This window comes from Aspergillus versicolor (assembly GCF_001890125.1).
Source record: "Aspergillus versicolor CBS 583.65 unplaced genomic scaffold ASPVEscaffold_1, whole genome shotgun sequence".
Lineage (NCBI taxonomy): Eukaryota > Fungi > Ascomycota > Eurotiomycetes > Eurotiales > Aspergillaceae > Aspergillus > Aspergillus versicolor.
In genome coordinates, this window is record NW_024467524.1 from 2,646,094 (window position 1) to 2,672,034 (window position 25,941).

The following is a 25,941-nucleotide window of genomic DNA, read 5'->3' on the forward strand; positions in this document are numbered from 1 at the left end:
TAGATAATGACGATCCCTAGGCAATAAGCCACAGAATATGAGCTCTGTAGTTAATTCACTGGTCCACCAAGTTGATCGTCTAGCAACTGGTTTTAAAAAAATACCTTGCATACAGAAAACAACCCTGGAAACCCAATCGATGTATAACTTGGCCCCAGGAACACCCCGCTTAGTCATTACCCGGAGAGACAGCGGAACATTTCGATAGGCTGCAGCGGGCGGACAGACAGCGCGTGCAGCGGACTGCAGATGCGAAAACCACATGAAGTGAATGCCCAACTTCTCTCGCGACCCCTCTTTCTCCCTCTCGTCATCTCAAGGGATTAAGTTCCAGGAAGGCGAAACCAAGATCCACCAGGAAGCCAGCTCGGTCTTTTCCGTCCTTTCAACAGCTCAGCTACTCTCACGATGACCCTCACCACCTACCCAGCTACCACTGATCCCTCCGATCTCGCTGCCCTCAGCCTATCGCGTCTCGTCACTCGCCTCGAACACAATCTCCTCTCTCCAAATGCCGATCTAAAATCTTTACGCCGATCAGAGTACCAGCGGATGCGAGTGAGCGCGGTATGTCTGTCCAATGTCTAGCCGAGAATGGCAGATTCCCCGAGTCCAGCTTGCGAAAGGCTTTCGATACATCTACAATCTATATTTAGTACTTAAGGCCTGGTTATTAACGTAATTCAAGAACATAGAATACGCACGCGCAAACCTCCAAGCCCTAGAACGCAGCCTCCCGCAAATCAAACCTGTTGACCGCCGCCATGAGCTCCAATCCTCACTTTCCCGCAGCCGCGAAACGCTGAAGCAAGTCCAGAATACGCTCGATGAAATACAATCCGAAGAAGAGGCTCGCTCTTCAGCTCGGGCCAATGAATGGGACAACGGGGACGACTTCGAAGAGGATGAAGACGATGCGGACTCCTCCGAGGATCTCTTAGGGACACCTGAGGAGGGGGCCAGTACAGCTGATGAAGCTACACCGGAGGATGACGCCTCAAATCAGACGCATGCTAGGGGCTTGCCTACTACAGAAACAACAACTACGACGACCCCATCAACCATCCCACCATCCACCAGCACAGTAGCAGCAAGTTCCGCGCCGACGCCAACCACGCCCGCACCGGCCCTCCGAAACAGACACCACAACACTGCAAACCCGACAACAACAGCAACAGCAACAGGATCATCTCTCCACAAACCCACGCCCACTTCACCACCCCCTGAAGCAGAAACAGAAGAGGCCCTATCGACTGACCGCCTCGAACAAGAAAACCTCACCTCCTCCCTCCTCGACCTCGCCACGCAGCTCAAGTCCTCGTCCCACGCATTCCAGGCGTCCCTCGAAGCCGAGAAATCAGTCCTCGCCCGCGCCGCGGAGGGCCTAGATCGCACGACAGGGAACCTCGCTTCTGCTGAGCGCAGGATGGGTATGTTGCGAAGGATGACGGAGGGGAAGGGCTGGTGGGGAAGGATGCTGCTGTATGCGTGGATCTTTGCGCTCTGGGTTGTCGCTATATTGATTGTTTTTGTTGGGCCGAAGCTGAGATTTTGAGCTGTTCCTTTTTTTTTTTTTCCTAACCTCAATATTTTCTGCCATTTTCGGTTCGGCCACGTATTATTAGATTGATTTAGCAGAGCGATAGTATCTGGTGTCTTGGGCGTTGCTTGTTTACTTGGGCAACTATCTTTCCTATCTACCAAGATGGATTATAACTATAGACGTTGTTATTACGACTTAACAAACCAAGGGGGGAATGGTAATGGAAACTGAAAACGTTGACATATAATAAGCTACTATACGACCAATGACCGACCATGGACATGACACATAAGAAAACCTTAAGAAAAGACATGATAATCAGTATACCCTGCCTGGTATTTCCGCTGTGCGCAGCTGCCCTGCGGCTCACTATCCCATTCCATTGCCAAAAGACAACTGAAGAAAATCACCGAGAAAGTAATGTTCAGAGAGAAGTTGGTCCAGAAAATGCGTGATGTAGGGGTTACACATGGCATCCTTTGGTTTTTTTTGCCGAGTGCACCGAAATGAATAGCTGTGGGATATCCGATTCGCAAAAAGCAGACGACGAAAAAAGAGGGGGAAAAAGATCCAGAACGAGGGAAAGAGGACAGCAGCCATCCCAGGCGAAAGGCGCAGCATATCAGGCAGGCCGACCAAGGCTACCTGATGCTGTATCAATGGTGAAAATGAAATAGAAGAATCCCTGCTCTGAGTCATGTGGATATCGGTTAATGCTGAAACAAAGAGCTGGCTAGATATCATCTCAAGACAATTGGAAGACAAAGGAAATATGAATAGATGAAAAGAAAATAAGAAAAGAAGAGGAAAAGAAAATAATTATAAGTAGACAATGAAAGTCTCAACGCCAATTGAAACATCTTTCGAAGGAAACGTGCGACATGGTATGACAACAGAAAACAAAATAAAATTCACATAGCATCCGGTCTAAACGTCGAGGCAGTCCTCACTCGATCAATCTATACCGATCATTAAATCAGACCACAGAGTCTCAAGTTCTCTTGAATGATGATATCTAAAAACAAGTATTAGCGAATGAAAACAGAGGCGTGCAATGAATCGTAACTTACCATTTACAGCTGCCATGACGAAACGGATCTGTGTTGTGTCTGTGGCACATGTGAAATGTGTGTAAATCTGCTTCTGTTCCGCCTGGTTCAGAGACACGAAGCGGTTGAGGATGTAGTCGCAAGCAGCGGCGTAATCAGCACCTCCCTCGTAGTCGGGGAAGTAGTTCTTCATGGGGCTGACAGGCAGCTTCTCCTTGAAGCGATCGATCTTGTTGAGGAAGAGAATGATCGAAGTCTTGACGAACCAGCGGGAGTTGCAGATAGAGTCGAACAGGGTGAGGGCTTCCTGCATACGGTTGACGGTCTCATCTTCGAATAGCAGCTGGTCGTACTCAGAGATGGCGACCAAGAACAGGATCGTAGTCACGTTCTCGAAGCAGTGAATCCACTTCTTTCGCTCAGAACGCTGACCACCGACGTCGAACATACGGTAGGTGAGATCGCCGATAATGAACGTCGTTTCGGTGATACCCGTGGTCTTGACACGAGAACGAAGGACATCTTGGTCGGTCGGGAGGTAGTCACCCTGCGCGATGCGCTCGATGGAATCGAAGTAGCTGGTTGGTTAGCAGTTGAACTGGGCAGGAAGGTCACCGCAGTACTCACTATTTAGCCGAGTCGTTGAGCTGGTATTCACGAGATCGCTTGAAGCACTCCTGCACACCAGCATCCAGCCAGAGGGCACCAATAGCGTTGCCAACTTCTGAGGGCAAGCTGTCGCCTTCGATCTGAGCGGGTTGCATGAATACGGTCTGGACGTGGTATTCGTTACGAGCGTCTTCCAGGGGTAGCTCAAGCGATTCCATTGCTTCCAGAATAACACGCATCGACTGGACAGTGTTGCTGTAGATGATCTCCTTGAACGATTCTCTCTCATCGCGCGAGTAACCGCCCTCGTGGATCAATTTCATCTGTTTAAGAATTGTAGACTTGCCCGACTCTCCGGCTCCTATGAAGGTGAATAAGCCAAACGCTCACTTTGTGCAACCACGAAAGCGAAAACACATACCGAGCAAGAGCATCTTGATCTCATTCCTTTGCATCATCTTGTCTCGCTTGAGCTGGTTCTCAATCTCTTCGTTGCGGGCCTTGCCCTCCTTATCCTCGGTACTCATTCCACAACCCATTTTGGCGGTTATTAACGAGTAAAAACGGATAAAATATTTGGATGAAAAGTCGCGTTAAAGTGGTATCAGGGAAGGACGTGGGGTTGGATAGTCTGTCAGACCTGAATGTCAGCGAATTCTCCGTAGACCGAGATTCTGAAACGAGGCTATTCTGAACGTGGTAGGGAGACGGGAGGTATCCGCGAGGAGTTACTGTTGAAAGTGAAAGAACACACAATGCAACGATGTACCCTAGGGGACGGTGTTTTTCGATTCAAATTGGTCGCATTGAAGCAAGGAGGTTATGACAGACCAATTCAAGCCGGTAGAACCACGGGACAAGGGCAGCGGGCGGCGCGGGTGGGCAAGTGAAGAGAGAACCGATCAAGAACCAGCAGGGACAAACTCACCGAAGGTATCCTGTCTTCAATAGACCGGACAAACACAAATTGCAGATAGGGTCGAACAGCGACGAATTTGCGCAAGATCAAGTTGAAGTAAGGGGAATCTTCGGCAGAGTCGCGAACGTATGATTAAGCCGAAAGGAGGCAAAAATTAGATGAATAGCGGGTAGACCAGCCAAGAACAAAGCAACACTGAAGGGAGCAGACGCAGACAATCAACGAGAGATTGTGTCCAAAGAAGAAAAAGAAAAGAAGAATCAAGTAATTATTCTTGCCCTCGGTCGTGGAGACGGGTCAGGAGAAGGAAGGGAAGGGGAAAATGAAGAGTCGGATGAAGAGCAGGAGCGACTAGGAGAAGACGACGGGCAGATGGGGGAAGATGAAGCTTGGGAGGGCCACGGCCGCACTCCAGTTGCTGCCAGTCAGAGGACGCTGTGCAGCCGGAGGGGCCCAGTTGCAAGTCCGCGTCGGTTTTTCTGGAAGAGCCTGAAAGTGTGAAGGCTGCAATAAGGGGCAGTGGGGCGATTGTCTGAAAAGGACCAGGATGGCCCGGTTGCACAATTGCGGTTGGTCCAATCACACAGGGGTATTTGTGGGGAATAATACCCCTCTCGCCAATCAGCTCATGGTAATCGCCCTCCCCTTTTTGATGAATCGACCGCTAGACCTCATTTGACCTAGCCCCGCCCGTAATGGGGCATGGGATTTGTCCGTTTCATGGTTTGTTCTGATTTATAACAACGGCAGAGCTGAAATAATCATGAAGTTGGAGGCGCGGGCGAGGGCACGGAGGGGGTTCTGGCGCTGTCGGAGGATAAAACAGAGGCTGAATCATGTTTACGGTTCCAATAAGCTGCCTACTGGGCTGCCGTGGCTTAATCTCCGCCTAGTGCAGATCCGCTTCTTCATCAACATCATGGTTCCGAAATCAAAATACGGAGTCTTGACCGGGAGACAGAGGAACTATAGGGAACGCTTTATTATATCTGGGAGAGGAACCTGCCTTATCCTTGGATTACGGCAGCGAGACTGTCGGACATGCCAGAGCCCGTTTCATTATCCAACCACACAGCGGGAATTAAGAGAGTCCTGTGCGTCTGATGAGCGTCTGAGGTGAGCCGTCGGTTTCAAATCAAAGACTGTCGCCGTCACTGTCGATATAGGTACAACATAGGCATTCTCCATCCGGGGTCCTGGGGACTCAACTTCTTTGTGGCGTGCCAGGCTTCGGCCGGTGTAGATACGGTGCTGTGGCCTAGTACGGAGTATTCCTTCGGAATATGGCTAAGTGGACTCCTGGAGAAAACAGAAACGGTTGTCTCCTTGATTCACGTCAGAAAATACCATATCTGACGGGGCAATGGCAATCTCCATACTCCACCGCTGCTCCGCACATGGTTATCGTCAACGGTCTTTTATGCAGGGAAAAGGGGCTGTCTTCGAGTTTTGCTCGATTTTAAGGAAACTCGGCTTCTCGTTCTGCAGCAGAACCCGGCCATCCGACAGGGTGCTGGAGGATAGAGTTCAACAGGCGCCTGGTTTTTTGGTCAGACTCGTCACTCAGCACATCATAAACTTTCCAGACCCAAACACTATTCTCTTTCCTCGTATAATGGGCCACTTGGTCAGCCACATGGATACTCCTTCCCACTGCCACGAGGTCCTAGGCTGGGAAAGCCGCTAGCGCGATGCGTCGAACGCGACTAGAAGGACGAAGTGGTGGAGCAGGGATTTTAGCCAGGAACACTTAGACGAGGCCACGCGGGAGAAACCAAGATGAGTAAAAGGGCGAACGCGAGTCAGACGTGAACCTGGTGGGATCCTGGAGGAAGAGTAATGAATAATATGTGTCGTTTCCAGCGAGAGGTTCCTTTATGTTCCTCTTGGGCGGCGGATGACCCTCCCGTACCATTACCGCACCGCTTGGCCGTGTCACTCCGGTTGGGAAGTCTGCTAGTTCAATGCTATTGACTCCAGGCAATCTCTTGCGTTTGCTCCAGTGCCCCATTTCGTCGATAGCGTGATTGTCTTTCATCATCGAAACTTTACTGTGTCTTCCAAGTTCCAACGAAGCAACGACTCCACTTCCTTGACTGCCATACTAAATCCCTGCGGGTGTTGACGGCAGGATATTTTCGCATACAAAAAGCCTTTGGATATGATGACAGCTCGGGCTTTTTTTTTTTATTGAACTTTTTCATTGGATCCTTACCATATACTTCTCTATCAAGTGCTCAAAGTGACCCCAGTGAGTAATCGTTAAATTTCATACGTACATACAAAATATCCAGCAAATCCTCCAAAGTATATACAAGATAGTGTGCCTAGCATTGCCTTGACATGGCTCTGGTTAGAATATACTTGACACTTGACAGTCTCACACATGGTGGCATTTTCGCAATCTGTAAGGGTCGTTTTAAACTATAAGTACACTGTATATAATACTCCATATTATATATATCTGCCGAGGTCGCGACTTGAGTTAAATTCAGGGTCTCAGCTATATACCGTCAGACTACATACTTGTTTATTCACATTGACTATGATACAGAACAACCTCGGTTATAACCCTACCAAGTACCAGCCATGGACAAACTACCAGTAGTATCCACGGTTCGTTGCACTCCTTTGCCTCCGGAGGCGGGATTTTTTTTTTCTGGGAAGATTCCGATCTTGGCTCCACCCATTTTAGGGCGACGATCCCTTGATCTTTCAGGCTCAGCTGCGCTCAACTTCTGTCCCCTGCACTTTATTCTCTCTTAGCCGGAGCCGTCTAGACAACCTCTATATACCATTAGAGACTCGCGAGTATTGTCGCGACAATCAATATCCACCCACCATGCACGAACTCTCCCACATGGGCCCTCGGGGTAAACACACCGCATTTCCCTACCCCCAGCCCCCAGCCCACCACACACAGCAAACCCATCGCTAACCACACCACCCGTTCACCAATTTGCAGCCTTTAACCACACCCAGAGCAACGATGCCGAAGCCGAGTATGATCGTCTGCGCAACCTCGCCCGACAGGAAGCCTCGAAGCGCGGCAACTGCTTTCAGCGCGTACGTTCCTCTCCCTCATCCACCACCAAATCTTCCCAAGAACTGGATAGCTAAACGACAATGAACAAATATAGTCCCAAGAAGCATACTCCTCCGGCGATGGCGCAGCGGCCAAAGAACTCAGCGAGCAGGGCAAAGCGCACGGGCGCAAAATGGACGAGTACAACCGCCAAGCATCGGAGTTTATCTTCAAGGAGAACAACGCGGCGGGGCGCGTTGAAGCAGATACAATTGATCTGCACGGGCAGTTTGTAGAGGAAGCCGAGGACATTCTGGAAGAGAGAATTAAGTATGCCCGGAGTCATGGGCAGAACCACCTGCACGTGTAAGTTGGGCCCCCCAATAAACTTATTGCACCGGGCAGATCTAACCGGGTGGGTGGCTACAGGATTGTCGGAAAGGGAAACCACTCTGCCAACCATGTGCAGAAGATTAAGCCGCGCGTTGAGCAGGTCTGTCGTGAGTTGGGTCTGCAGTATGCGACGGAGGAGAATGAGGGGAGAATCTACGTAAACCTCACTGGTGGCGCGGCGAATATGCCCCCGAGGCCGTCGCATGGACATGGACAGGGTCATGGTCAAGGCCACCAACAGCAACATCATCAGCAACAACAGCACCACCAGCAACAGAACCAGGATCCTGTTGAGCAGGTGGTTAGGGCGGTTCTGCCGCGGGTGCTGCGCAAGATGGAGAAGGCTTGCTGTGTTGTTATGTAAGGAGGCTATTTTGCTTTTCTTGTGAGTGAATGGCCTTTTTTTGGATACCATTATGCTTCTGGTATTTGGCCGGTTACGATAGAGGTACTTAGAGGTACTTAGAAGGTGAAGAGTGTTATACCCGGAATGCTATTTAGGATCTTTTTGTCCGATTTATGAGCTATGGCAAATGTCCGGAACTTCCACGTGAATAGATATCATCAAGCAAATCATTCGTATCTCGTCGTTAGATCATGTTTAGCCGTTTTGGTAAACTCGTTTACCGACCCAAATTATATGGTATCAAGTCAAAAATGTCAAAATAATAAAAATAAAGAGGAAGAATCACTCGGTCGAGCCGTTGGTATCCTTCAGGGTCGACTCTGTAATTTTATTGAGAATCGCGCGGACCATTGTCCCGTCACCGTTTCCCTCTGGCCCCTTGCCGCTCCCACCGGTTTCGATTTCGTCAATGAGTTGCAACGCCCTCTCGCGGAGTTCTCTAACGACATTCTGAGTGTGTTCAAAGCTGCCTGTGCTTCCCATATACTGGAGAGCATATCGCTTGACCTCGTCGTCTTTAGTCTTTTGACGGAGGATATTGATGAGCTGGTGGTTGCCCGGGTTCGAGCGAATGCTGTGAATAATGGGGAAGGAGAACTTTCCTTCCGTGAGGTCTTCGCAGAGACCCTTGTTTTCGGTATAAACCGTGTTAGATAGGTTGAGATAATCGTCGCATATTTGGAAGACCAGGCCCATTACATTAACAAGGGCTACACAGTCCTTCCCCGTGCCACTCTCTGCTTGCATCAACTTGACGGCAAGCCGGAACAAACCCCCAGTCTTGTTCCCCACCATCTCTAGATATTCGTCTTCGCTTGGGCAGGTAAGTGTGTCCCGCCAGAACAGATCCATGCCTTGACCCCGGTGTAGGTTTAATAGCTCTTGGACATATATATCGATGGCCGCCGGATTCTTTAATTTTTGCACCTCTTGAAGCGCGAGGAAATACACGTAGTTTGCCGAGTTGATCGTTTGCGCAGTGCCATAGATGCTATGTGCGACTGGGGTTCCGCGACGGAGAACAGAGTTATCTTCGACGTCGTCGATCCTGGTAGACAAAATTAGCCTTATTCGATATGTAGGTGTTGAGAGCGCTCACAAAAGTGAAGCTGTGTGCAGCATAGCTACCACCTTGGTGATGATAGCAAGGCTTTCGGACGGAACATTTAGCCACGCGTTGAACGCGTTGATCATCTGCCGTCGAAGGTCCTTTCCAGGATGTTGAAGCATATAGTCGTATGGACCCATGATGACCTCCTCATTCTCCTGGGACCATTTGCCATCCTTATATTTTGTGCCATCGAGGCTTGATTGATTCCGCGTATGACGACGAGACATATCGGTATTTGTTTGAAGCCTGTCGCGGTCGGAACGCTCGTCTTTTTCGAACATAGTCATGAGGGCTGTCTTGTCGCGGGGAGACACGTCTGACATGCGGTTGGAGCTAGTCCGGGGTGGTATCGTAGGAGGGGGGTGAAAATGCGAGCTGGAAGACATTTTCCAGGTAGTACAGTAACTGCTTCGCGGTGAGACTCGAGGGAATGAAGAGATTTTGATGCTTCGGCGTTTGCGGTTGCGGTTGCCTGTTGTATAGGCCGAGGCTGGGAACGAAGGAGGATCATCAGTCGCGCGAATGCGGACCTTGTGGATAAGCGCAGGAGTTGCTAAAAAAAAAAAAAAAAAAACGGAGAACAACAAGTTTGCTGCCGCCGCTGCAAATGTCGCCGCGCGCGCTGGCTAGCAGTATTTCTGGAGCTGGGGAGCAAGTCGATTCATATTCTCGCTCAGCGAAAGCCCCCAACTTTTGATGCGGGGAGACGAAAAAGATTGACAGGCACAACGTGACGTAGTGTCACATGCTGTTGGGTGGTTGGTCGCACACTGGGTCACATGACATATAGAGACGCCGGCCCGACCAGAGTCTAGCCAGTACAATGCGCCGGTACAACCTCTGGGAGAAACACAGGCGTCCAGTTAGGGTGTGACGGTGGTTGCCAGTATGCGATACTTGCAAGGAAGGCAACTGCAAGGGAAGAGGGCATGCCGGTTGCCCGGCCTCCAAAACGAGCAACCTGACAGTCAACGTGCCACTGCCCAGCAGTCGAGCGCTTCCCGACGTGTGATAAGACTCCGCCACTGCAGGTGACAGGAACAAAAAGTCCGATGCAGGATGGATGGCGGAGATCCCGACCACGGGCACATCTTTTGACATCATTTTGATTCGCGGTTCCATTGTTCAGCTCAAGCCTCACGCAGCTAAGCGCCCAGCCTCTGCGTTGGGCTGAGGGCAAGCGGCGGTCGCCCGGGGCAACGCGCACGAGTGTTTGGTGTGCTGGCAGTGGTGGGCCAGTCAAGGTGAACGAGACTTGACAAGTGGAGAGCTTCTCGACCTTTGATCATCTTGCAGTGACGATGGCGATGCGCTGTTACCAGCCTCCTGGTCGGTATTTATCCACAATAAGGTCCGGAAATCCGATTAAGACCCCTCCTTAGCTCGAATCCACGGTGCTTTTGTTTTCTTCAGCCCGCTTCTCCAGATAAGCCTCGCCCGCTTGGCATAGGGAGGGTCCAGGTTAAGACCGTGTTTCGCCCTTTCTCCCTCCTCTCTTCCCTCAAACGTCCCTTCTGGGATTGACTTCTTAATTCTCCCATACAACCCAGAGGTGTTGACACTGATGGAGGCATTACTGGCGCATTCGTTCGACTACCTCTCCTCCTACGAGCCAACCAAAGTGCGCAAAGGGTTGCGCCAGGTTGAAGGGCTGCTTGCGCAGATTTGTTTGTCCAGGGCGAAACGGCCAGTGTCAGACAAACGGGGTTCGTCGCTATTATTTGACGCTCCACAGTCGGGCTGTAAAGCCTTGTCAGAGCTCAGAGATGACCCGGCATTCAGAGAATTCTTCAAGCTCCAGGATGGATTCCAATGGAACGGTGTGTAGCCTTTCAACCATCCTATTACATGATTTAGAGCTGACTTCGCTGTAGTGGCAATGCGCTTGGTGACCTGCCTGGAGCATCTTCTTGGTCGCGGTAGCAGTGGTACCAACGACCTGCTCATTTTATCCACCCTGGACTTGATACAGGGCGTGCTATTGCTCCATCCACCTTCGCGGATTTTGTTTGCCCGCGAAATATACATGAACCTGCTGCTAGATCTTTTGGATCCCATCAATTGCCCTGCAATCCAGTCGGCGACCCTCCTCACGCTAGTCACTGCACTCCTAGACCACCCAGCCAACACACGGACCTTTGAAGAGCTGGATGGACTTCTCACGGTGACATCGCTCTTTAAACAGCGCTCGACCGCTCGCGAAGTCAAGCTGAAGCTAGTTGAATTCCTTTACTTTTATTTGATGCCAGAAACCGCTTTGACCTCGGCAAATGTTCCTAACACTGGTATACCACGCAGCCCTAGCAAGCTGGGCGGTGGCCCTTCACCAAGGACCGCCAATACCCCAGGAGCTCATAACGGTACTAAGGGAAATCGCGACACACGCACAACTGAGGAGAAACAATCTCTCCTGGGAAGATATTTGAACAACGTTGAAGATCTCGTGGAGGATCTCAAGGAAACGGCACCGTTTGGTGCTACGGTTTATTAAGACAAAAAACGAATGATGAGCAAGGATGCGTGCTTACGATTTATTGAGCGATGGTGCGTACGGTTACGGGTTTACGTCTCGTTCTCGCCTTGCCTGACACTTTTGCTTCTTTTACCCTCTTTTTACCTTCTCTCCGGCTGGCACGGTGACCAATCGACTTTCTCTTTTTCTTTTCATTTACGTCCTTTTCCCTTCTCTTTTATACCTCTACTCTTTACCGCTTACTTCACCACCTGGGTGTCCTTCCTTATTTTCCTTTCTTTCTGTCAAGCCAGTGTCTTTGCCGAACTATCGGCTGCCTTCATAACGACTTTTCCTTCTGATGTCTCATGTGCCAGCCATGATGTTCCCCGCGTCTTTTTTATATTTGATCCGGACTACACGGCCCAAATGATAATGTCAAGTAAAACTTTACGACTTTAATTTTAAATTAACACTTATACTTTCTCACTTAACGGTCTTTGATATTCGAGTCGCGTAAAGAATTGATGGTGAGGGCTTCAGCCTGTGACGCATCCGCACATCGTAGAAAGTGTATATACGAACGGGCTGCTGCTATTGCAACATAAAACACAAAATAAGAAACTTCTGCTGGACTCAATTTGAATTCTTTACTAGGCGCTGTATCAAGCTTCGCGAGTTATATATACGTCGGTTCATTGGGTGACAGTTCGAGACAGAGACCATCTTCGTGGACCGAGAGGCCGAGCAGCGAAGTACATCATTCCGACGGGAGCATAACATACTACTACGATCAAAACCTGCCATCAAAATCCTATAGAGCCAACGCAAACTACCACCATGGCCCAGACAATTCAGGAAGCTCTCGCTCACCGAAGCGGCAGACAAACAACTCCAGAAGGTCAGCGTGTGGAATACCTCAATACCGTCGAGGCTTATGATAAATGGGCAGAGGTATGACTATTGCCAGCTCTCGCATTTAACAGCGATCCATGGACGAGGGACTAATCAACCTGAATTGCAGGTCTACGACACAGATGGAAACTTCCTCCAAGCCCTTGACACAGTTGAAATGAAGGAATTACTCCCGCGGTTTCTAGGCCTTGTTCGAGCCCAGGACCAGACGGAAATAGAACCCGGTAATCACCATCCAGGCATTAAATTAGTAGACTTGGGCTGTGGTACAGGTCGGAATACCCTACAGTTGGCCAAATCAGCGTCCAAGGATGCCCGGATCATCGGACTGGATGCGTCGTCGGGCATGTTGGGGGTTGCTAGGGAGGCTCTTCGGTCAAAGTTGGGCATCGTGGGTGGTGATGAGGTTACACTAGATGTGTATGATTTGCGCCCTCCGAGCCAGGGTTGGGTCTGGGGTCTTTATCTGAACCTTCACGGGCCCAGTTGGGCGATGGTGCGTCTGGATTGATTTCTACCCTTGTGCTGGAACATATTCCCGGGGACAAGTTCTTTGAGGGTGCTGCAAGGCTGATTAAACCCGGAGGATATTTTCTTGTGACAAATATGCATACGGAGATGGGGACAATGAGCCAGGCTGGATTTGTGGATGCGAAGACTGGGAAGAAGATTAGGCCCACAAGTTATGCGCATAAGGTTGACGATGTGGTGGTTTCTGCAGAGCGCTTTGGGTTCGAGCCTGTGGCGCTGGATGAGGGAGGACAGAGAGTAAGGGAGAGGAGCGTGGATGAGGCCATGGTGGAAGGGTTGGGGGAAAGAGCGAAGAAGTGGGTGGGTGTTACGGTGTGGTTTGGAATTTGCTTTAGGATGCGGGTTGACTAGGTGGTAAACAATGCGGTCGATTGTTAGGCAGCCGGTGCCGGGGTGGTAGAGCTCTATGTTTTTTGTTGTATGGAAGCTCAATGGTCAAAATTGTTATTGTACAGGTACTGATATATTTTTGGTCGTCCACGTCGGGCCCAAATTCGCCTAGAAGAACCCTAGTAACCTTTCCCGATGTCGAACAAGATTTCCATGCTGTGATAATAGTTGTTCCAGCCTGTTATGTTTCCACCCCATCTTCTGGTCCAGTATCAAATGCGTATAAGCAAACACACTAGCGTCGAACAGTCCCGGATTTGGCCGGTCGAAAAAGTGAGTTTTGTCGCCGAGTAACGTAGAAAGCGCCTCGAATGCTTCTGCAGCCTCAGCTTCTAAAGCGCTAGTATCAATGTATGCTGATGACTTCAGAAGCTCGTCTCGCGCAGCCTGCTGCAACTGTGCTGCTAGCACGGCTCGAACGGCAAAATTGGTACTCGACGGATTGACATAAAGACGCTGCGCAACAGCCTCGAAGTTGTCATGGTTAAGGTAGAGCTGGTAGAGCTACCTAGACGTTAGTCCAGACTCCGACTCGTTGGATCACAGCTTAAACTTACCCAAGCACTCCGTATCCGGGTGTCCAGCAGCGATAAATACACTTCGAAGCGCACGTTCAGTTGCTGTTCCTCTTCACAGTGGACCTCCTCAATGGCCCATTTTTGCAATTTACCGGATGGAATCGGCGTGCCGGTACCGACTGGAAGAGCTGGGAGGAGGAAAGGGAGGACGCCGGATGGGGATGCGTGGTTATTTGAGGGGACGATATCGAAGTCAATTCCAACGAATTTCAGGTAAGCCTACACATTAACTCAGATCAGTTACCGAACAGCATTAAATGTTAAATAGACCTTGCATACCTGCCACTTAAGACATTGTGGGTTGAAAGAAGGGGCCCCTCGACGTGCTCCAGCGGCATCGGTGAAGACAAATAGTTGGTTTCCCCGCCGTGTTGACCATGCGTGGTGTGGCAAGTCGTTCTCAGGGTACGTGATCAGGGGAAAGCGATCAAAGACGCGCTTTACGGGAGCAGGCACTGAAAAGAAGTCCCGTACCCGGCGCGCATCCCTCCTGCTGTCGGGTCGCTGTTCGGGAATATCATGGTCGTCGTGATTAGAGGTCATTGGCTGCAGAACAGGGAATTAACAGCCGCAAGATCGGTGGAGACAGACGAGAGTAGGTTCTAGGTGGGCGAAAATAAGTATGAAGAAGTAGCTCCAGACGAGGCCATCCGTGTCTCGAAACAGGACGATGAGTTATGAGAGACTCGGCTCAAAGCTCCGACCCCGATAATTTGTTAGGGAAGGTCGATGCGGCCCGGAACTGCCAGGCATCAAGGCACCCAGGGACGTTCCCCGGCGGCCAATTAGCGGCTGCGGGTATCTTTTTTCAATGACCACTCTGATTGCGACGAACCCCGCTACCTCAGCTACCGGGCTACTTAGATCTTTCAACATTGCTGGCTCGCAGCTCTTTCGCTTGCGCCTTTTCGCTGGATGGTTCGATACATGAAGAGGCTCAGCGCAAACCCGCATGGTCGCTCGCTCGCTCATCTGATCTGCCGCCTTCTTTCGTGATCTGAGCGTTCCCTTAATCTTCCGCCGTCTGGATGGCCTCGTTCTCTTCCGTCTCTGTCCGGATCTGTCACCCCGAGTCGCATGCTAGTCGTCCATTTCATTGACCTCTCCGGACCGTTTAGCTGAATATTAGGTGGACTGTTACGCTCCCATTTTTCTATATCCAACACTGAACGCTTCGTGACCTTTCCATCGTTGTCGCAGGGCTTGGTGTTAGTCGTGGGGTAAATCGATTACCGCATTGCGTGCTATCAGCACCCCACAACAAAGATCAGGCTATCTTTCCTTCTTATTTTCGGAATTCCTCAACTTGCTTTAGACAGACAACACTCGCCATGCCTTTCGATGAAAATGGTGTCAAGTGGTCGTGGTAAGCATCCTACGGCGTACATTCATCGGAAGCATTGTGGGCTAATGAAGCGACTGTTTTTTCAGTGAGCCATGCATCCGGGGCCACCGTTCCTCTAAATGCGCCCATTACGATCGTCTTATGGTTAGCGTTGGCAAGGCCGGACGTCCGCTGTCTAAGTGCCCTCATGTTGAAGGCAGTTGCAACTGTAAGAAGCTCGGTGCCTTCATGGTTGCGATCCCAAAGGGTAAGGGCATATGTTCTATTTGATTGACCAGCTTTAGCTGATTACCGTATCCCTGATAGGTTCAGGTTGTATATGCCGACCAGTTTACAAGATGCTGCTTGATGAGAATAAGCCTACTCCGGCGGTCTCCCAGCTTCCCATAGATTTGACTGCCGCCCCCAGCGGCAGCAGTGCTAGTCCTAGCCCAAACAAGATTCAGAAGTCTAGCAAGAAACAAGTGAAACCTGCACCAGAACAGGTCACCAGGGCCCTTCATTCTATACCCGAATTTCATCAGCAGGGGCTCCAGTATGGCACCCCGCCGATTATGAGCCCATATACGCCACAAGCGCCAGGTGCCGTCTATTCATACAACGCTCTCAATGGTGCATTCCCACATCTCAACACTTTCCCAACCGCGAACAACCTCTCAAATGGTCTCGGAATCTCGAGTAACGGGCTTGCATCTAATACTTTTCACACCGGTGTCTTCCATTCTCCTATGGAACCCAAAGCTCCCATGTCGACGCAGGTTGGGGGTTCGTGCTGCTCCAATCCCCGGAGCGAGAGTTCAAATGGTGTTAAGACAGAGCCCAACAACATTGCATCAAATGGTTATGCTATGTCTCCCCTGGCCTCCTATCCCGTGCAAAACGCCCCTCCCTCAACTTGGCAGGGATTTCCAAGCGTAGATGGACATTTCTCACCTGTGGGTGAGACAACCGACGGCTTCCAGCCTGACTTGTCTGGATTCGCCCATCATATTTCACCCAAAAACTATGCCAATACCACTGACGTTGGCCTCGAACAACTTACTATGCCACATTCTGATTCTGTTACTGCCCCTGATCTCGCTCGGCACAATTTCGCACCGGAGGCTAGCGGCACTTCTCATAACTGCAAATGTGGTCCTAACTGTAACTGCTTTGCATGTCCAGATCATCCATATAACGACGTAACGGTGCAACACGTTCAGGAAATGGGACGCATTATTGCAGAAGACTCAGGTACCCCAGCGGATGAAAGCAGTCGCCAGGACTCTCAATCCAACGGTATCCCCGCCAATGATCCGCCAATGGGCCATCCGCTCGCCGAATCCGAAAACAATCTAAAAGACAGCGCCGAGAGTGCGCCCGCGCCCGCTGGACAGTGTTGTGGCACTAATGGCAGTGCATTGGATGACGATCACGAAGCCCAGGCTCTTGAATCCTTTACCGCGGACCATCTTATGATTCCCGATGCCTATTACACCTATGAGTATGAGATTGGCTTACCGGGTGCTTGTGCTGGTGAGGCAGGTAACTGTCAATGTGGCCCTAGCTGCAGTTGCCTCGGCTGTTTAACCCACGGAAACCCGTAAGGTTTTCAGCCTTCATCTTGGTTTATTTTCACCAGGCCCTTCCCCGTATCTATTGTACTCGACGTCGGATGTCTTTGGATGATTCATGATCTTGATACCCTTGCATATCGGACTTTGGAGTTAGTTGTTGGATTTTCTGTTCGTGTATAATTTTCTTTGCCTTCCCTTTTTCCGTCTCCGGCCTCCTTATCCCTCGGATATCCTATTTTCATGTCCACACTTCATGCGGGTTTCTGCCGTGTTGCCTTTGTGAATGCCCCGAGTACTCTTTCCAAAGACCCTACTCGTCTTTTTCTTTTCTTATCCTCTGTTTATTCTGCGCTTGCATTTTCACGTTGCATCTTATGTTTGGCAAAGAGCAAGGCGTACGCTGTTACTCTCCACTTTTACCCATTTGCATGTGCCTGGCTTTTGTCACGATTTTTGCACGGATCAGCTGCAATTAAGTGTAAAGAAAGCTTTGAGCACGATAGTCTTCTACGCGGCTCGGATTTGTATCTGCTTTTGAAGTGGTGCATAGTGGGTTGATAGTCGACAATCTACAAATACTTTCAGCGTGAACTAATGAAATACTCGCTGGTCAACTCGAATATTTCGTAGTGTGAATGGAATAGAAGCGAATCACTTTAATCTGCGGAAGAAAGCAAGGTCTAGAATTTCTCCTAAACTGTATATCAAGAACCATGCCGTCGCCATGCGCTGTCCCCAGTCCAGCTATACAGGTATCATACATTCACAGACTGCATACCCAAGTGCTTTTACCGACGCAGAGCGTCTCTCACGGGGGAGTCACCCCGGCGGAAGGAAGCTAAGTTTCATGTCAGCGAGCCCAATCTTCTGTCTTTGTTCACAATTTCGGCTGAACATACCGTCGGCCTCTTCCCAGGCGCGTCCGGCACCGAAACCCAGACCAACCCAAGCGGGCCAAGCTCTCCGCTTGAACAAGAGCACTGAAAAGACAACACCGAAGGACAGACCAAGGGAGGAGCGAATGATCATGGAGGAGATGGCACGATCCCACTAGAGTGAAACAAGGGCACGTGTTAGCCGGCTGTTCAAGGAAATCCACTAGTTCTTTGATTGGGATGCCCACGGGGCTAAAAGTTGGGTATATTGCGAGTAGACGGGGTCGTTGCATCATGCCGAAGGTCGCGGATAGAACGGGTTTGGTACCTTCTCGTTGAGCAGGGCCTCGCTGACAAGCTTGGTCGAGCGGGCAATGGGCTGGGAGTCGCTGGAGTCGGCCATTGTAATCGATCTAGAAGTCTGCCGGTTAGACTGCGCAAGCAATTGGAGGTTCAAGTTGGGTTACCTTTTGCAATTAACAGCAGAAAGGATCGGGAACGAATGAATTGGATAAGTAGGTAAGGAACAAGACGTCAAGGAGATCGGTTCGGGAGCGGCGGTTTTCGAGCTTGGGTTCCGCCCGAGAAGGAGGAAGGCGGTCGGAAAAATTAGGCTTAGTCCTGCCCGCTATCAGTCTTTCCACTTTTTTTCTTCGGGAGAGGTACAAAAGTACAAATAACACTGGCAGAGATCGTTGAATGTCTCTGCTTGACGATGTGGCTTTGTTCCCGGTAGATTCGGGGAAAAGAACGAAGGAAAAGTGACACGGCCCTCTGCTTGTCGTTTGTGCGCTCGCGTTGTGCTTCTTCCAGGATGCCTTCGCTGCCAGAGGTGCGTACTATGAACTGCCTTCTTGAAGGTATTTAGTCTGTGCTAACATGATGGTATAGCGCCCGCGCCCCTCGCAAGAGGCTCTCCTTCGGCTTGAAAAGGGAACGGCGTCCCCCGATATACAGCTCAACGAGGCCGCCCAAATTATTGGACTAAATCTGTCGTTATGCGCCAGCCATCCAGAGATCAACCGAGCCCCTCATGTACCGATCCATGCTGCGCCAAAGGAAGAATGGGTCCTGCGGTGGCTATTGAAGAAACTGAAGGCTGGAAAAAACTATCGTGTAGAGCCGGCGTCTTTTCTTTTATTGCGGCAGCTCATCGACCTTATTCCTCCGAAGGCACTTGCATCGACATTGAAGGATCATAAATTTCTTGGTATTTTCGACCATACGATCACAGATCTGATGGAAAATGTGATGACCGGCCTCGGGAATGGGCTAAACGAACAACTGCCTTCTGACTCGGAATCCAGCCGTACCATAAGTGAATCTTCGCGGGCAAATGAAGAATCTGGCAGGAAGGGCACGAAGCGAAAGAGGGCAAACGGGAACGACAAAGATGCTATAGACATTGATGAACAACCTCGGACGCCGAATTCGTGTTTCTTGACCTTTACTCGTCTTTTGGACTGCTTGTATAGTTTTGTTATGCTGGCCAACCGAACGAGCGATGTTAATGAGACTGCCCGCTCTCATCTCAGACACGCTCTTAGAGGAGACCCCCAGCCAATTGCGATCACGCTCGGCAAATCATTCACGTTGGCTTCCCTTGCAATTTCGCAGTTTTGTAATGGGCGGAAAACAACAGAATTACAACATCTGTTCTATGTCCTCCCTGCGCTCTTGGAGGTCTGGGAATGGAGGTCTCATCGTCAGGATAACTTAGACCAGGGATCTAGTAATGTATGCCAGGATTGTTTTAGAACCATTCCTATTGGCGAGGATGCTAACTTTGTCTAGGAATCGTTTGCTTCTCATTGCGCCCAACGTGCTCTAAGACTGCTCCATTCTGTGTATGCCGTTCAACTTGATACGGACGAGAGAGTTCACGTCCTAAATGGGGTTGAGCGTCTAATTGCTCTTCATGTGGTATTACCTGCACGTGCGGCCTTCGTTAGTAGAGGTGGCTCAGGGATCGACTATTCCGCCAGTGAGCCTGATTGGAGTTCGGTCAAACCAGTTTCAGATACCTTTCGACCAATCCTATGTGCCGTGGAACTGCAGACACAGCCTTGTACAACTGAATCCCAAGATAGCACTACCAGGAAAGGTCTTTGGAATGCGGCAGACCTCATCCCAGAATTCTTTGACATCGCGTCACGATCAGTTCCTCGAGATACGTTTCGAAGGAAAACTGATGAAGCAGCTTGGTTGGAAACTTTGTTTGTTGCTGCTGCCGAGCTGTCATTTTCTTATGTGAAATCAGAGAACCCAACCGCATTTCTCCCTGAATTCGTGAGAGTTCTGGAGCAACTATTTCGCGTTGCCCTTAAGCGAGATGTGCAATTATCATTACACACACTTCTTACACATGCTGCTTACACCGGTCTTCTTAAAGACCAGCTCTCACAGGTCGAGTGGAACCTTATTGCACTGCTTATTGAACTGGGGGCGGATATCTTTCTTCCAAACTCCGGACTCGCGGACTCCGAAAAGTACCTCGAAGCCTTACTCAGTAAAATTAAGCTGCACTGGCGAACCAGCACTTCTACCGATGGTAGCTACGAAATAATTAAGAGTGGCATTGTCCTTCCTCTGTTACGTGGGTTTATGGGCGCCAGAGATCTTGCTACTTTTATGGAAATCTGGTACCAGCAACTGACGGACATAGAGGAGACAAGAATGCTCGACAGCAATCTCAGCCTCTTTACAGTGTGGGAAGATGACGACCTATGCGATGCGTACAGCGAGTTGATGCGCAACCCTCTGAATCAAACTCTTGCTTCTGCCCAACTACATGCAGCTGCGGTTGAGATTCGCGGTGATGATAATAGAATTGCTCGGTCCGGGGGAGCGTACGCGCAGCTTGTGATTGTTGAATCTGGATTCAGAAAACGGCCTGCCAATTTTGTGGAGACCAATGATGATCTCAAGTCTGCAATCGAATCGATTGCGTCCGCGCTTTCTTCGGACCAGGCTTTACACTGGAGGTGGCGGTTGTGGAAAATGTCTCGCAGTTTGATTGAGAATAATGTACAGAGGACCGATGCTGGCCTCGGTTTTCTGTTAATGAACTTGACCGGTGTAGCAGCAATGTCAGTTAAACGCCGACATCAAGAATTGACGCCGAAACTCAGCGCGCGGTTGGAGTGTTTTGAAGCATATCAATTTGTTCTCGCGACCATGAAACACTCACCTAGCACCAGCAACAGTGACAATTTCTCGTCCTTGATGAAAGAAGTCAGCAAACTGTTGAGATCGATCACTGAACAAGATGCGCTCGAGTCCATGGGTTTAGCATGGAATGGCCGTTTGGAATCCCTTGACTCGCCAACTTCCCTATCTCTGGCTTATTTCTTAACTCTTCTTCGGCTCCCTAACATTTGGACCCAGATCGAGCCTGAGGTGCGACGCGCTCTGTTTGCTCAAATCCTCTTTTTGGCGGCGGCACAATATCAGCCACCCTCATCATCTCTTGGGGATCTCTCTTCAGGCGCGCGTTTCCTGCAATCCTGGGCTAGCGCTGTATCCCACGAATACCTCTTGAACGCCCCCAGCATCGTGAACGACCTGATTTCTGTGTTGTCCGAACGAGTGAAGGTGGATGATTCCAACCGAAAGCTCTACATTGAGAGTCTGCAAAGAATTCCAGCCCCTCTTATCACCCGCCGCCAGAGGGGAGATCTTCTGGGTTTGTTGCAGAATGTCTTATTGCAGAAGCATAAAGCATCTTTTATTACCGTTGCTATTCTCTCCCTGATGGCAAAATTGGCTGATTTGCCGAAGTCAACGGCGGAATTGACTGGCAATTGGGAGCCGATTTGGACCATTGCTAAATCAATCTCACTGCAAGATACAGATGTTGATCTTGAGGTCATGAAGGCATTTAGATTCCTCCACCGTGCAGTTATTTCAAAGCTACTTCTTCTAGCGGAGGGAGAGCGCCGCAAGCAATTCAAGAAGATGCACCACAAAATATCAGGGAAGGTTTCCAAGTTGCAGTCAATTGATCGCAATTCTACGGAGTCCTTCTTTCTTCGGATCTCCCTGTTCCAATTATGGCTACACAGGGAACGACTGGCAGATGCGATCGATGTCACGGAACTTGCCGCTAGTCGCGAGAAAGTGTTTGGGTTGGTGGTAGCTGATCTGCGCTCGGCGAAAGATCACTACAAGAAGCAGCCATTGGAAGAAACAATTACTGTGATTAAAACCCTTGACGCTCTAGAAGATTTCGAGGATCTAGCTACGGACCACGGGGAAGTGAAAAAATACTTATCCAAGATCGAGAGCTACGTTGAGAAATCAGTTGACTCAGGGTCTTCCTTAAGAAGACTCATTAGGCGCCGTGTTCTGGCTACACAGAAGCCCGAAAAGAACGCTACGGCCCCTGTTGTACAATACGCCGAATCACTCCCTCTCCAGCATATGTACAGCGAGGAACAACAGGCATTTATCCGGGCAATGAGCGAACGCTTCCGCTCCATGTCTCCGGAAGCCTTAACTCGGATTATTCGAGATGTTCGCCAACTAGGATTCACTGGCAAAAATGCCGAGTACCATTTGCTCATTGCCGGTCTAGCTGTCGCCGCAGCACCCCCCACTGATGACAAGGAAAGTAACCAAGCAAAGGAGCTGTCGCTTGTCTGTACCGAGATCACAGATGCACTACACCGCAGTAGATCTCCTGAAGAATTTGTACTGGCGACCGAGTGCTTGGATGTTTTCCTCCGCAACAACCCACGCTGCATCTCTCAATGGAATATCGATGGCCTGCTATCGTGCATTGCTGTATGTGCCTCAAAGGCAGGGCCCCATATCAACCCTGAGTTTTCCGGGATGGTTTATACCCGTTTGTGCCGACTAATGGGTTTGCTGTTGGGCCTTCACCGCCAGAAACTGGGAGGGCGTTTCCATCTAATCATTTTGGCCATGCAACGGTTACTTCACTGCCTCTTTGCTCGAGCCAAGAAACGTAGCCGACCTGCCAAATCCGATACGGGACATGGGCAACAACCGCACTGGCTCTCTCAACTGAATGCTGCACACGCCACACACTTCACTCGCCTTCTCACTTCTCTCTGTGACCCGACGGTTTCTGCTGTCTCACGTCCAACGCCCGGGGATGTGGGACATGAAGGTCTGACTGACCAAACAAAGAAGGCCAAGCAGATTGCAGGACAATATTTACAGTACTTGATCATGGACTATGCCCAGAGTTCTCTTCGCAGTGCTCTTCATCCTGATGTGAAGGCGGCGCTCTTGCCAGGACTATACTCAGTGCTAGACGTGATGTCACGTGATACAATGCGAGCGCTGAATGCTGGGCTGGATATCTCAGGACGGGCAATGTTCAAGACACTGTATGACGACTATATGAAGTTTGGCAAGTGGAATAAGGCGTAATTCTGTATATTATAGGAATATGAATTCTACTTGTTACGACATACAACCAAAATCTTCCTTGTAAGCTATCTAATCTCCGGAAAAGGTTGACAACTCCGGCCGGAGAGCCAGGCCATGATCTCCCACGTGAAAGTCATGTGACGGAAAGGGGGAAATCGCAGCTTCGAGATACAGGGCAAGATCAAACCATAAGTGGGTAAAAGGTTATCAGGCGGAGCGCCGCTGAAGCACATGCCGATAACATATCTTTTACTCGATCAGATCGAGTCAGCGGACAGCGCACTAACCCACGGACGAGACACGCCCTGGTGCACTCAAACGGCCCATTCACTGTCTGTGACTGGCCAGAGCTCAAAATGCGGAGAGACGCCAGGTCCACAGGTACTGATAACAGTCGCTCACCAACCCTGTTAGTCGTCAGATTAGAGCAATGAAAACCAACTTCAACCTCATGGAGGGTGATAACAGCCAACCACGCCAGACGCGGCGTGGCCGATCGTGGTCTTGGATGCTCTTACTCGGGCCATTCCCGTGGCTCGTTATCACGACAGCTCCATCTCCAGCTCCGTGGCTGGTTGGACGCACCAAGTGCCCAGATGATATGACGATTTGGTGATGGGTGCTTGATAGCTCCTTCCTTTATATTTCAGATCTCCCCATTGCCCTGAGGCCTTCAAATGACTCGTCTTCACACATCCGTTTCCGGATCAGGCTGTCCAGAACAAACTTTGGCCTTCCGTGGTTGAGTTCTTGCGTCACTATTCTTGATGACACCCTCTTTTACTTATTCACTTTTGATTACATCAGGCATTTAATTCACTTATTTCTGTTGCATTACCTAACTAGCCCTCTTACGAATTTCATTTCATCACGGCCCCGATTTCTTACATCTCGGCTAAAATGCCTGAGATCAAGCAATGGATCAAGAAACTAGAGGTGGAATCGGAGCCGGGGTTGACAAACGTGCAGTTGATGTTGACGAACCATGACTTGCGACCAGGTGAACTCCGGAAGACTCCCGAAACCTACGCGGGAGAACCTAACAGTCAACAACAGTCGAGCCCGAACGACGCGAGTGGAGGTGGTACAACTTCATCACTTTCTGGATCGCAGACTCTCTGAACATTGTGAGTTTACCACGATGCCCAACATACAAAGTGGCAAAGCTAATATTTGGCCCCTTAGAACACATGGATGATTTCCTCCTCGATGATTGTTGATGGCCTGTCTTGGTGGCAATCGTGGATATGCGTCTGGGTCGGCTACTTCCTCGCGGCCTGCTTTGTCTGTTTGACCGGTCGCATTGGTGCTGTCTATCATATATCTTTCCCCGTTGTTTGCCGGTCATCGTTTGGGGTCTGGGGATCACTATGGCCGGTGCTGAACCGGACGGTTATGGCCATCATTTGGTATGGTGTGCAGGGATATATTGGAGGTAGTAAAGCATGGCTTCTGATCCCTGGTGTTTGACCTCTAACATCATACTTATAGGTCAATGTGTCACACTGATGATTCGGGCAATTTGGCCAAGTTACATCAACCTGCCCAATGGCATTCCCGAAAGCTCCGGTGTTAACACGATGAACTTCCTGAGCTTCTTTCTCTTCTGGTTGATGTCGTTACCCGCCCTCTGGTTCCCGGTTCATAAAATCCGCCATCTTTTTACCGTCAAGTCCATCTACTCCCCGATTGCTGCTATTGCTTTCTTTGCTTGGGCTATCGCTCGAGCCAATGGGCTTGGCCCGATTGTTCATCAACCTAACACCGCGAAAGGAAGTGTACTGGCTTGGGCCATCGTCAAAGCGCTCATGAGTTGCATGGGAAACTTTGCTGCTTTGATTATGAATGATCCAGACTTTTCTCGATTCGCACGGAAACCCAAGGATGCCCTTTGGGCGCAGCTGTTTACTATTCCAATTGGGTTTGGCATTACCTCGTTCATTGGTATCATTGCATCCTCGTCATCGGCTGTCATTTTCGGAGGCCCCGCGATCTGGAACCCTCTTGATCTTCTAGGGAGATTCCTTGAGGGAGCTAGTTCAGCCGAGCGCTTCGGAATTTTTGTTATTGGGCTTGGGTTTGCTCTCGCTCAACTGGGCACCAATATTTCCGCCAACTCGGTCTCCGCTGGCACGGATATGACCGCTTTGCTTCCTCGATACATAAACATTAGACGAGGTAGCTACATCTGTGCGGCCCTTGGGTTGGCCATTTGTCCGGTATGTAATATTCCTTTGCACCTCCGTTTCAGTGAGCTCAGCTAACATATGTAAATTGGTAGTGGAACCTGGTATCTGGTTCCAACGAATTCACTACATATTTATCTGCCTATTCCATTTTTCTCTCTGCCATTGCAGGCGTCATGATATGTGACTACTACATCGTCCGCAAGGGATACCTCATCGTCGGAGATCTATACAGTGGTGAGAAGGATTCCGTTTACCGCTTCCAATACGGCTTCTCCTGGCGGGCCTACGCTTCATATCTCTCTGGAATCATGATTAATATCGTTGGATTTGCCGGTGAAGTTGGCCGCGAGGTACCTATAGGTGCCGAGTACATTTATAAGATCAACTATATCTCCGGCTTCATTGTATCCTTTGTGATGTACTATATTCTCACCCGTCTCTTCCCTATCGTGGCTACCAGCGACACGTGGAATGAAGTCGACACCGACCTTGACACAGAGGGACAAGAAATCGACGCGGAGGACATTCACACAACCGGAAAGCCAGTGGGCTTTGGGACTTCGACTTCTCAGGAGTTTAAGAGCGCGAAGGTGGGGCACTCTGATGTATAGATTGCGATGCGTTCTCCTTGCAATGATGATATGATAATGTAATC

At 49.9% G+C, this 25,941-nt stretch overlaps 12 protein-coding genes across 12 annotated transcripts; 8 read left to right on the forward strand and 4 right to left on the reverse strand.

Annotated features, from left to right (window-relative positions):
• Positions 1-66: 66 nt before the first annotated feature.
• ASPVEDRAFT_36174 (uncharacterized protein) lies at positions 67-1,868 on the forward strand. The gene is made up of 2 exons (XM_040811151.1): positions 67-567; positions 689-1,868. The coding sequence occupies exons 1-2, from the start codon at positions 409-411 to the stop codon at positions 1,553-1,555; spliced, it is 1,026 nt and encodes a 341-aa protein (XP_040662556.1). The 5' UTR covers positions 67-408; the 3' UTR covers positions 1,556-1,868.
• A 646-nt stretch (positions 1,869-2,514) lies between these two features.
• On the reverse strand, positions 2,515-3,740 carry gpaA (guanine nucleotide-binding protein subunit alpha gpaA; the record flags this gene model as incomplete). The annotated part of the gene is made up of 4 exons (XM_040809589.1): positions 2,515-2,558; positions 2,614-3,170; positions 3,220-3,562; positions 3,623-3,740. The coding sequence occupies 4 exons, from the start codon at positions 3,738-3,740 to the stop codon at positions 2,515-2,517; spliced, it is 1,062 nt and encodes a 353-aa protein (XP_040662557.1).
• A 3,162-nt stretch (positions 3,741-6,902) lies between these two features.
• ASPVEDRAFT_253586 (Smr domain-containing protein) lies at positions 6,903-8,090 on the forward strand. The gene is made up of 4 exons (XM_040809770.1): positions 6,903-6,993; positions 7,086-7,186; positions 7,261-7,511; positions 7,575-8,090. Exons 1-4 carry the CDS (start codon positions 6,963-6,965, stop codon positions 7,900-7,902), a joined length of 711 nt encoding a protein of 236 aa, XP_040662558.1. The 5' UTR covers positions 6,903-6,962; the 3' UTR covers positions 7,903-8,090.
• Positions 8,091-8,226: 136 nt separating this feature from the next.
• ASPVEDRAFT_119781 (FPP/GGPP synthase family protein) lies at positions 8,227-9,441 on the reverse strand (the record flags this gene model as incomplete). The annotated part of the gene is made up of 2 exons (XM_040805735.1): positions 8,227-8,992; positions 9,044-9,441. The coding sequence occupies 2 exons, from the start codon at positions 9,439-9,441 to the stop codon at positions 8,227-8,229; spliced, it is 1,164 nt and encodes a 387-aa protein (XP_040662559.1).
• Positions 9,442-10,619: 1,178 nt separating this feature from the next.
• ASPVEDRAFT_58642 (cell division control protein 14) lies at positions 10,620-11,546 on the forward strand (the record flags this gene model as incomplete). The annotated part of the gene is made up of 2 exons (XM_040815431.1): positions 10,620-10,877; positions 10,959-11,546. 2 exons carry the CDS (start codon positions 10,620-10,622, stop codon positions 11,544-11,546), a joined length of 846 nt encoding a protein of 281 aa, XP_040662560.1.
• An 801-nt stretch (positions 11,547-12,347) lies between these two features.
• Positions 12,348-13,304, forward strand: ASPVEDRAFT_78549 (class I SAM-dependent methyltransferase; the record flags this gene model as incomplete). The annotated part of the gene is made up of 3 exons (XM_040816566.1): positions 12,348-12,461; positions 12,532-12,840; positions 12,909-13,304. 3 exons carry the CDS (start codon positions 12,348-12,350, stop codon positions 13,302-13,304), a joined length of 819 nt encoding a protein of 272 aa, XP_040662561.1.
• A 147-nt stretch (positions 13,305-13,451) lies between these two features.
• Positions 13,452-14,464, reverse strand: ASPVEDRAFT_119038 (putative mitochondrial outer membrane protein (Sam35); the record flags this gene model as incomplete). Its single annotated transcript, XM_040805662.1, has 3 exons — positions 13,452-13,847; positions 13,901-14,140; positions 14,201-14,464. 3 exons carry the CDS (start codon positions 14,462-14,464, stop codon positions 13,452-13,454), a joined length of 900 nt encoding a protein of 299 aa, XP_040662562.1.
• Positions 14,465-15,252: 788 nt separating this feature from the next.
• mac1 (putative copper-activated transcription factor GRISEA) lies at positions 15,253-16,852 on the forward strand (the record flags this gene model as incomplete). Its single annotated transcript, XM_040814092.1, has 3 exons — positions 15,253-15,287; positions 15,353-15,513; positions 15,573-16,852. 3 exons carry the CDS (start codon positions 15,253-15,255, stop codon positions 16,850-16,852), a joined length of 1,476 nt encoding a protein of 491 aa, XP_040662563.1.
• Positions 16,853-16,893: 41 nt separating this feature from the next.
• Positions 16,894-17,463, forward strand: ASPVEDRAFT_253769 (uncharacterized protein). The gene has a single exon (XM_040809775.1). The coding sequence runs from the start codon at positions 17,063-17,065 to the stop codon at positions 17,378-17,380; it is 318 nt and encodes a 105-aa protein (XP_040662564.1). The 5' UTR covers positions 16,894-17,062; the 3' UTR covers positions 17,381-17,463.
• On the reverse strand, positions 17,432-18,112 carry ASPVEDRAFT_36185 (MICOS complex subunit MIC10). Its single transcript, XM_040811152.1, has 3 exons — positions 18,026-18,112; positions 17,722-17,872; positions 17,432-17,660 (listed from the first exon to the last, which is right to left on the reverse strand). Exons 1-3 carry the CDS (start codon positions 18,098-18,100, stop codon positions 17,611-17,613), a joined length of 276 nt encoding a protein of 91 aa, XP_040662565.1. The 5' UTR covers positions 18,101-18,112; the 3' UTR covers positions 17,432-17,610.
• A 244-nt stretch (positions 18,113-18,356) lies between these two features.
• ASPVEDRAFT_182740 (ribosome biogenesis protein URB2) lies at positions 18,357-23,137 on the forward strand. The gene is made up of 3 exons (XM_040808898.1): positions 18,357-18,529; positions 18,589-19,434; positions 19,492-23,137. The coding sequence occupies exons 1-3, from the start codon at positions 18,512-18,514 to the stop codon at positions 23,095-23,097; spliced, it is 4,470 nt and encodes a 1,489-aa protein (XP_040662566.1). The 5' UTR covers positions 18,357-18,511; the 3' UTR covers positions 23,098-23,137.
• Positions 23,138-23,997: 860 nt separating this feature from the next.
• ASPVEDRAFT_119919 (nucleobase cation symporter-1 family protein) lies at positions 23,998-25,897 on the forward strand (the record flags this gene model as incomplete). Its single annotated transcript, XM_040805751.1, has 5 exons — positions 23,998-24,097; positions 24,154-24,224; positions 24,283-24,535; positions 24,589-25,316; positions 25,379-25,897. The coding sequence occupies 5 exons, from the start codon at positions 23,998-24,000 to the stop codon at positions 25,895-25,897; spliced, it is 1,671 nt and encodes a 556-aa protein (XP_040662567.1).
• Between the last annotated feature and the right edge of the window lie 44 nt (positions 25,898-25,941).